We start from the raw sequence: 10176 nt of genomic DNA on the forward strand, positions 1-10176 counted from the left end.
TGCAATGAGCATGAAATTGTTGATCATTTGCTTTTCCACTGTGTGGTTGCTAAACAGCTCTGGTCAGGTATCTCTGATGTTTTCTCTTGTTAATTAGGTACTACTTACTTGTCAGTTGCCATATATTGGCCAGCGCAAAAGAAACATTTAGTCTTAAATTCAGTATGTGCCTGTGTAATGTGGTGCATTTGGAAGTACAGAAACTCCATGATTTTCAATAATGTAATGTGGTCTGACCTTAAACAAATTTGGTGGTAGATCCATCTAACTCTCAAGAAGTGGATGATCCTTTTCAAGGACTCCCAACTAGAAAGTCTGAAACTCGTCTTGCAAAAGATAGCGTCAATACTCACTTCCCCTTCCCTGCTGACTATGGGGTGACTGATGACATGGACACTGAGGGTGTCCTGAGCCTAGGTACACTCACAGAAATGTCGCTGAGAATGGGAGGAGAGGGCTCTGGTAAGCTGTCACAAGGGCGCTGCTCGCCTCCTAGGAGCCCTGGGAGGAACTTCAAGACCATGTCTGCGCTCAGTCCCATCACTCTGCTGGAGCTACCGCTGTCTCCGATCCAAGCAATCAAGAGAATCAAGAGTGGCGAGTACCACAAAGCAATGGAGATAGAGGCACTGATGAGCAGCAATGGGATGATGCTGGGGTTTTAGAACCTGGTCTCTGTTCATGGTTGGAGTGGTAAACAAATAGGCTCTGGCGTGAGCTTTCGTTTCTTTTTAGATTGAAAGGAGTTGTGGTCTGTAATAATTTGCACTTTGGGGCTGTTGAATCGCCAGTTTTCTAGTTCCTTAGTCTGGTAGAACTTGAAGTCGTGTAACAGATTCTGCTCTGGTTTCGTTTTGAATGAAAAATGGAAAGGGGGGGGGGGTGTTTTGCCCTCCTGACAGTCTAAAAAATGATGTGGTGACAGTCTAAAAAATGATGTGGCCCATGAGCTAGCTAGATTAGCTATTGTTTTGCTATGTGTGGACAGATGAAGCTCCTGCTTCTATCGCTCCACTGGCTGTAAAAGCAGGGACTTATTACCAGGAGGTTCTAATGTTAGAAAAGAGCCATTTTTTTTCTCTGTCTGAGCACATAAATATCACTTGCTCCATTTTTTTTTAGTCTTTCACTTTTTTTTGAGAAGTTTTTAGTCTTTCACTTATTGGGCTTCTTCATTCCCTGGGCCGCTCCCGTGACAGGTCATCGCGCGGTCCACCCGCCGGTAGACCGCGGTCCACCCTCCGTCTCGTTGTGCCCTGTGCCAGTGCCATGCCACCCCCCGTGTACCGCTCCCAATGTTTTCGCCGCTCCATTCCACGCGCCTCCACCCTTCCGCTTCCGCGCCCCCACCCCGCCACCGCCACCGCCACCGCCACGCCCACGCCCACGCCGCGTAATCAATCAATCAATCAATCGATCAAATCAACGAGCAGCCGCCCGCCGCCTCACGTGCCCCCTGCCCCCGCGTCCCCGCGGCAAGGCGCGACGGGGAGCGGGACGCCGCCGCGATGAAGCCGCACCCGCCGCCGCCGCCGCCGCCGGGCAGCCGGGGGTGGGGCGGGGGCGCGCCGGGCCGCCGCCGGGCCTTCGCGTGCGCCCTCGCCGGGGCCGCCCTCGCGCTCGCGCTCCTCTGCCTCTTCCACGGCGCCGCCTTCGGCCCCACCCTCCGCCGCCCTCGCCTCCGCCTCCGAGCCTCGCAGGTCGAGGCCCAGGCCCCGCTCCCCGCCGGCCTCGCGCTCTCCTCCCTCCCGGTACGTAACGTTCGCACACCTCGCCGTCGCGGTTTCCGGTACGTGCCAACGGCGGGTGGTTCGATTCGCTGACTCCGCCCGGGCTTGTATGCGCAGGTGTGCGACGCGCGGCACTCGGAGCTGATCCCGTGCCTGGACCGGGGCCTCCACCACCAGCTCCGCCTCAGGCTCAACCTCTCCCTCATGGAGCATTACGAGCGCCACTGCCCGCCCGCGCCCCGCCGCCTCAACTGCCTCATCCCCCCACCCGATGGCTACCTGGTGAGTCCATCCACGAGCATATGCATGCATGGTCCAGGATGAGCACATCATATGTCGAATCGTGCCCGTCTCCCTTTGTTTTCGCTCACGCCGATGTGATGTGTGTGGCGATGCCTAGGTGCCGATCAGGTGGCCGAGGAGCCGGGACGAGGTGTGGACGGCCAACATACCCCACACCCACCTCGCCTCCGAGAAGTCAGACCAGAGGTGGATGGTGGTGAACGGTGACAAGATCAACTTCCCCGGCGGAGGCACCCACTTCCACTACGGCGCCGACAAGTACATTGTGAACCTCGCGCAGGTTCGAAATGTTCTAAGCTCCCATAGCAGTTAACCCACCACCTTTTGGTTACATTCAGAAGCTAACGAACAGTGCCAATATTGATTGGTGTGATGCTAGATGTTGGGGTTTCCGAATGACAAGCTGAACAACGAAGGCAACATCAGGAACGTGCTCGACGTCGGCTGCGGGGTTGCTAGCTTCGGGGCTTACCTCCTACCGCTAGATATAATTGCGATGTCGCTTGCTCCCAACGATGTGCACGAGAACCAGATTCAGTTTGCCCTTGAGAGGGGGATACCGTCGACCCTTGGTGTGCTGGGCACAAGGAGGCTGCCATATCCAAGCCGCTCATTCGAGCTGGCGCATTGCTCACGCTGTCGAATTGACTGGTTGCAGAGGGATGGGATCTTGTTGCTGGAAGTGGATAGGGTTTTGAGGCCTGGAGGGTATTTCGTTTATTCGTCACCAGAGGCTTATGCTCATCATGACCCAGTTAACCGGAAGATATGGAAGCAGATGAGCAATCTTGCTCAGAGGATGTGCTGGAGGATTGCTTCAAAGGAGGGTCAGACGGTGATATGGGTCAAACCATTGACAAATGGGTGCTATATGAGGAGAGAGCCCAGAGCACTTCCTCCCATGTGTGGCCATGATGATGACCCAGATGCTGCTTGGAATGTCCTCATGAAAGCATGCATAACTCCCTACTCCAAGAGTAAGCCCACTTTCCTGATTTGCCTCAAGATTATTATTGAGTTACCATAGTTTATTCTCTGTCTCTTGCTTTCTTCTGCTTGAAATATACTTCACCCTGGCAAAAGTTCACACATGTTATAACCCTTTGTTGAGCATTGGCTAGCCATAATATAGAAGGGTACTTTGGTCAACCTTTTACCTGAAGGGAATACCCCTTTCCAACCCTGTTTGATCTGCCTTATCGCCTACTAACAGGATCAAACCACTTGTTTCCCGCTCTATCACTTGCCATTAAGACATCATGTGCCCCCTTATTCTGCAATTTTTGGCCTCCACAGATCACTCTTTGCTGCTGATTTGCTGGCCATGACAATATGCCTGCATGCCACCAACATTGGTTACCTTTGCTTTGTTTGCACTATATCTGGTTTGAACTGTAGTAGAATATTGGCGTATATGGTTTGATAGTTTCCAATTTCTGCAGCAGAGTTTCCTGCAATTAACACCTCTAGTTTGAAACTGTAGTAGTATATTGCCATATTTGGTTCAGTTCATCTGTTCATATATGTATATTGTCTGCTGCTGTAACTGTTATTAAAGAAAATTTTCATTACAAGTTTCTGTAATGAAATTTCCAACTTTACCTGTAGTTCTTACATAAATTACTCTAATATCAAACATCAAGTGTTGGCTAGCATACCTGTACTCTGATGGTGTAATGTTCTTATATTTAACCAGGAGTTAACAAGGTTAAAGGAAGCGAACTGCTTCCCTGGCCACAAAGGCTCACAGCACCACCCCCTCGTCTGGAAGAGATTGGAATCAGTTCAAAGAATTTTACTGAAGACAATGTGAGTACTTTGATGACTGATTTTGCTATATGAAGCCACACCCTTCCCAGATGATGATCTTGAGTGTCTAACCTTTGAATACTGTCTGCAGGAAATTTGGAATTCTAGAGTTGCTCAGTACTGGAAACTTATGAAATCTGAGATACAGAAGTATTCCTTCAGAAATGTTATGGATATGAATGCTAACCTTGGTGGATTTGCAGCATCACTGAGGAAAAAGGATGTCTGGGTAATGAATGTAGTCCCTTTCATGGAATCTGGAAAACTGAAGATCATATATGACCGTGGTTTGATAGGGACAATCCATAACTGGTAAGATGTTTGTGAAATACCTTCTGTCCTATACTTCTCATCTATTCATTTCAGATTCAATTGTTTCAATGCTGCCTAAGTGACTATGCATACCTAAATTCTTAGATTAGAATATTTTTTGTTCGGTGACACACATGGTATAATTTTATAACTATATCAGAGGTTTTAATTGCATAAAGAATAGGTCAATATTTTGACAAGTGCTCATACGTGGAACTTGTGTTTTAGTGGTTATCTATATGAGTACCACATTTTGGTGCTTGACAAAGCGCTGTATATTTCCCTATGTCGGGTGTAGCAATAGTATTATGTTGTTTCAATTTTATGTCATTATACTGAATGCACACTTTTAATATATAATACACTCGTCACATTCCAGACATGGTGTCATGAATAGAATCAGAGTTCTCCCATTGAAATTTTTCCTTCCTAGCTGCTACAAAAGTACCCTGCCGTTAACTGATGGGCACTGGAAAAACTGTATATAGTAGAATCGCACAAAGATGAAAAACCAGATTCCTGTCTCCACACCAGCGGCTCCTCTGTTGCCTAATAGTTTCCATTCTTGATTCATATTTACTCATATGCCAGAACTTGTTCCTTAACTAGCGACATGGTTCTTGCCATCTCGGGCTTTGTGGTTATTGATGAAATAAATTACCTGTGCATTGTTCTCTGTACTTCCATACCATACTTGATGCTTCATACTACTACTCCATACCATCGACTGCTACTTGATTCTGTTTATTTATGGTTCTTTGTTACTGAAGGTGCGAGTCATTCTCGACATACCCTCGTACGTACGACCTCCTTCACGCCTGGCTCCTGTTCTCTGAGATGGAGAATCAGGGCTGTGGCCTGGAAGATCTGCTGATCGAGATGGACCGCATCATGAGGCCTCATGGGTATGCCATCATCAGGGACAAAGCTGCTGTCATAGACTACATCAAGAAGCTTCTACCCACGCTGAGATGGGACGACTGGTCATCTGAGGTGAAACCAAAGAGAGACGCGCTTTCGTCAGGCGATGAAAGAGTCTTGATCGTGAGGAAAAGGCTATGGGATCAGGCACCACAGGCATCGTCGTAGCAAGCAAGCGCAAAATGGTTCTTGTTCTGGTCTTAAGTAGCCACTGCTAACCGTCGTTTCCCAAATCCTACTGTATCATACAGTAGTTCTCTACCTTCTCCATTAGCACTTTTACACACTATCCTTTCTCCGCAGTTTTGTGTCTGTGATGGAATGTTCACAGAAGAGATAGGAGGAGTATGACATGCAGAGTTGCAGACTTAAATGGTTCAGAATTCATAGGGGTCGTCGAAAAATGCTAATCTCACTTTCGTAAATTGATCCATTTTAGAATTGACACTTGGAGATTTGCCATTGGCCATTACTTTTCATGTCAATGTGTTCATAAAAAGCGTAAAACTATGCTATAAATTTTTCTTTTTGTCATGACAAAGCTTAAGTTCATGTCTCTTTTTGTCTGAAATGCAAATGTTTTTCTCTTTTTTCTTGGAATTTTGATGAAATTTCCGCTTAAATCTAGTACCTGGTTGCTGACCCACACACGTAACCAATCTGGTCTGGTCTCGTGCAACGGGCATGCCGTCAGTCACTCGGAAGATCCCGCAACCGTGACACTCTCCTTGCACCGACGCCGCCATGGCTGAGCTGCGAGGGAGAAACAAAGAGATGTCAAGGTGAACCAGCAGAGGATATGAGAGGAGTTTCTCCTCTTTTTTCAAGAAAAGAGCGAGGTTTGAACTATTCCCTCTGTTCCTAAATATTTGTCTTTTTAAAGATTTCAAATGGAATACCACATACGGATGTATATAGATATATTTTAGAGCGTAGACTCACTCATTTTGCTTCATATATATTCCCTCCGTTCCTAAATGTAAGTCTTTTTAGACATTTCAAATGGATAACAACATACGGATGTATGTAGACATATTTTAGAGTGTAGATTCACTCATTTTGCTTCGTATGTAGTCATTTGTTAGAATCTCTAGAAAGACTTATATTTAGGAACGGAGGGAGTAGTCACTTGTTGAAATCTCTAGAAAGAAAAATACTTACATTTAGTATTAGATACATCCGTATCTAGACAAATCTAAGACAAGAATTTTGGGACGGAGGGAGTATTTAGGAACGGAGAGAGTAGATATTTCGAATAATACTCCAAAATAGCAAGAATATTTGTGATGCCAAAAGTTGTTAAAATTACAATATTTATTTGATTTATTAAATACCTCACAAGATGTAAAACTGTAATTTTTCTAGAAAACTTATAGGCCAAGGAAACTCATAAAATAAATAAATAAATCTAAGCAGAGCCTAACCGTAACATTTTTCAGGGGATTTCCTTTAACAAATAAAAATAAAAATCGGCCGATGGTTTAGCGAAATAGGAAAAAAAACATTCTCTTGGTTTCTGAGAAGTGGGCCGGCCAGCCCACTCGCTCGGTCGTGGTTCCCTTTCCCCTACCCTCCTCCCTCCGATGGCGGGCGGCGATTTTCCTCCCGTAGCGGTTGCCCCGGGAAGGGATCGGGAGGCGGATGGGCGGCTGTTGAAGAAGAAGAAGCCGGCCGGCGGTGGAGGAGGCGGTGGGCGTCAATCCTCTCAATCCGAGGTATAGCGAGTACGACCCCAAGCAGAGGGAGTACGTGTACACCCGCTTCTGCTTCGATCCCAGGCTCGATCTCGACAAGGAGTGTAAGCCCCCGCTTCCCCACCGTTTCTCCTGCCAGCTCGCTGTCGATCGCGCGTTGTCAACCGTGGTTGAGTTGAACCTGTATTTTTTTTCTTTTCCGATTTTCATTAAGAATGGACCCAGTTTAATTGTGATGCGATTTCTTATAAATGTCAGCATCTTGTTCTTTTCTGTCGGTGATGGATCCGTTCATTTTATACATGTGTTAGTATTCATGCATCTGAAATGTATGTCCCTCTCTTTTCACAGCCCCTTATGGCCCAATGCGCCATACTCACAAAACCTTCGGAGAGGGATTCCCGTTGTTTCACTCAGCAAATATTCTCTCAGTCAAGATTGTTTCTTCTGACTATGGCTACCCACTTAATGTCTATGGTACGGTAATAGCCAGGGATGATTTGGATCGCAAATGTGTCTATTTATTCCGGCGCGACAAGGACAATCACCAGTTCATCACCTCAGAGGTACTCCCTCCGTCCGAAAAAGCTTGTCCCTCAAATGGATGTATCTAGCACCAAATTAGTGCTAGATACATCTATTTGAGGCACAAGCTTGGACAAGTTTTTCCGGACGGAGGGAGTATTACTTATATTTTGCTTGCATGATAGCCAATGCACTTCTATGCACGTAAGTATGATTTTAATTTCCCAGTGGTGTGTTCCTTGTATTGCTCTTGATATCTATCATCTGATACAGTCATTTGAAATAAGAATAGTGAATTCGTAATGGAGGGTTTATATGTGTGCTAATCGTCAATCGATTGTTGGCACATGAAACATATTTGCAACTTTGTGTGACTGAAAACTCCAATAAAATGATCAAAAAAAATATATTCTATCTGGTCCTATGTGGGTGCAGGTATGGTATAGAGTAGAGTAAAATCTGTTTTATACTTGGGCCATCATACAGTTCTCGTATTTATGTAGGGAGAACATTATTCAATGATTTTTTTAAATGTGTTCCACATGAATAACCTTATTTAGGCTCTGTATATTATATACTTAAACGATGGACCTCATAGATGGTTATGTTATGTTTGCTGTGCTGATATTATCAGTTAAATATGTGTTGTTTTTAACGTCCCTTTTACATAGCTAATAATGTTCGGTGGCCTATGATTTGCCAATACTCCTGCATTTCAGTTTTGCTGTACCACAACCCTTGTGTGATTAAGAAGAGTAGACAAAATGAACGCAAACGTGAAACATGCCTGAAAAGTACTGTATATATCTATTCTGGTAATCTTGTTTCCTCGTTCAAACTCAAGCAAAGAAATTTAAAAGCTTCGATTTCAGACATAGACATTCCAAAAGATACACCAGCAATTTATCTATATGTGCTTATTTTGAAGGACAATTCATTGGTTTTGACTGATCCAAAGAGAGGACTTGCGGTCTGTGGTTCGCTATTCTTTGAAATCAATCTGAAGGTTAAGGATGTGCATGGGAGGGAGGTCAAGGATGAAAGGCTCAGCAAAGGCATGCTGGATATTAATGGCATCACAAGACAGACATCAAACTTCAAATATGGGGTCGAAACAGGCACGCTTGTCAGCATGCACAGCACATTGGAGATGAACTTTGCATTTGTTAGGGACGCGGTCGAGGGCACTGTCGAGATCAGGATCCTTGAGGGTCCTGTTGATTTCCATGGCAAGATCATTGCTACCCCCACCAGAGTTCCATGTGAAATTGTGCTACATGATAGCAGAGTGAATGGCTTGCTCACTGCCGGCGATGATCAAGTCATGCGAACAGCGCGCCGCGTGGTATGTGTATCTGTAGGTGAGATGCTCCTGGTGACTGTTGCTCCTGAAGGTGGCGATGAGCTCTCACCCCACACCGTTAGGTTTGCTTCAAAGCTCAACGGTTATGCCGCCGAGAACATGATGTGTGGTAACTATAAGATGCAAGTGAAGGTCACTTGGTCGATTGTGATGTAATTCCTGGTTTACTAGTTGTGGTATGTATGTCAGGTTTTAGATCCTTGGATAACTTGCAGCATCACTGTGGAAAAAGACGTCTGAGTAATGAATGTAGTCTCTGAATCTGGAAAGCTGGGGATCATATATGACCATGGTTTAATTGGTACAATCCATAACCGGTAAGATTTTTGTGCCCTACTTCCCATGTATTCATTTCAGATTCGATTGTTTCAGCGCTGACTAAGTGACTGTATTGCACGAAGGTGGAAAACCAGATGCCTGTCTCCACATCAGAAGCTACTGTCTTGCCCAGCAGTTTCCATCCTTGATTCACATTTATGCCAAGAACCTCTTCTTTGAGTAGTAGGATAATGCTTGCTATCTCGGGTGCGTGGTAATCACTGAAACTTCTGCATTGGTCTGTCTGTGTGCTTCCATACTGGATGCTTCCTACTACTGCTACATACAATTGACCATTGCTTGATTTATTTACTTATATTGTTCTTTGCTATGCTATATCCTGAACGAGCGAGTCATTCTGCTGGTCCAGATGGACCGCATCATGAGACCTCGCGGCACGCCATTGTCAGAGACGAAGTTGCTGTCATAGACCATATCAAGAAGCTTATACGGGCCGGCGCTGAGATGGGATGACTGATCATCCGGCTCCGAGGTGAAACCTAACTAAGAAAGGCGCGCTCTCGTCAGGCGATGGAAGAAAGAGTCTTGAACTCTTGATCGTCAGGAAAAAAGCTATGGCATGCAAAATGGTTCATGTTCTGATCTTATTCAGCTGCTGATTTCAAAAATCCTAGGTGTTTTTCTTAATTTCCAAAATCCTAGCACTTTGGCTATCCTTTCTCGGCAGTTTTGTGCCTGTGATGGAATGTTTTTGTGTCTGTGATGGAATGTTCACAGAAGAGATAAGATATGGGGTGTATGACATGCAAAACTGCAGACTTTGATGGTGCAGAATTCATAGGACAATAACAGTATATGGTTCTCGGAATGCTGATCTGTAGCATTTCACAGGACAGTAATAACACTACAAGCGAAAATCAAAGGATCAACGATGCCAGGCGCCTGGTGTTCTCTCTACAGGCGAAATCCACCGGGCTCTCGCTCAGCATCAGCAACCCTTGCGCAGCCTCCAGCGTCCTCTCGTCCGGCTCGCTGTCACTGGCAATTGGCAATGGCGGCGGCATCGCCGCTCTGTTCGCGGCGGCGGCGGCCAGGATCTCCGCGATGGCGGCGTCGGCGTGCGGGGCGTCTCCCTGGCGGTAGTGCATGACGACGAGCCCGAGCGGGCCGCGCGGCTGGCCGGCGACGCCCACCTGCAGCGCCGGCGACCGGAACGCCCACAGCTCCACCATCGCCGGCT

General features: G+C 46.2%; 2 protein-coding genes across 2 annotated transcripts; both read left to right on the top strand.

The window, feature by feature from the left end:
- The first annotated feature begins 1368 nt into the window (after positions 1 to 1368).
- Positions 1369 to 5665, top strand: LOC123165858 (probable methyltransferase PMT9). The gene is made up of 7 exons (XM_044583598.1): positions 1369 to 1751; positions 1848 to 2012; positions 2131 to 2313; positions 2413 to 3010; positions 3730 to 3842; positions 3934 to 4154; positions 4925 to 5665. Exons 1-7 carry the CDS (start codon positions 1509 to 1511, stop codon positions 5241 to 5243), a joined length of 1842 nt encoding a protein of 613 aa, XP_044439533.1. The 5' UTR covers positions 1369 to 1508; the 3' UTR covers positions 5244 to 5665.
- A 1066-nt stretch (positions 5666 to 6731) lies between these two features.
- LOC123166845 (uncharacterized) lies at positions 6732 to 9750 on the top strand (the record flags this gene model as incomplete). The annotated part of the gene is made up of 4 exons (XM_044584651.1): positions 6732 to 6873; positions 7121 to 7335; positions 8223 to 8974; positions 9059 to 9750. Coding segments are annotated over 3 exons (948 nt in total), but the record flags the coding sequence as incomplete, so codon positions are not given.
- Between the last annotated feature and the right edge of the window lie 426 nt (positions 9751 to 10176).

The sequence above is a fragment of the Triticum aestivum genome, chromosome 7D (genome assembly GCF_018294505.1).
Source record: "Triticum aestivum cultivar Chinese Spring chromosome 7D, IWGSC CS RefSeq v2.1, whole genome shotgun sequence".
Lineage (NCBI taxonomy): Eukaryota > Viridiplantae > Streptophyta > Magnoliopsida > Poales > Poaceae > Triticum > Triticum aestivum.

What these genes read in the sequence shown, in the direction of transcription:
- LOC123165858 (XM_044583598.1), top strand. Translation starts at nt 1,509, where the DNA reads ATGAAGCCGCACCCGCCGCCGCCGCCGCCGCCGGGCAGCCGGGGGTGG. An exon ending in CCCCACCCGATGGCTACCTG is followed by an intron (nt 2,013 to 2,130) that starts GTGAGTCCATCC and finishes GGCGATGCCTAG; the next exon opens with GTGCCGATCAGGTGGCCGAG. An exon ending in CATAACTCCCTACTCCAAGA is followed by an intron (nt 3,011 to 3,729) that starts GTAAGCCCACTT and finishes ATATTTAACCAG; the next exon opens with GAGTTAACAAGGTTAAAGGA.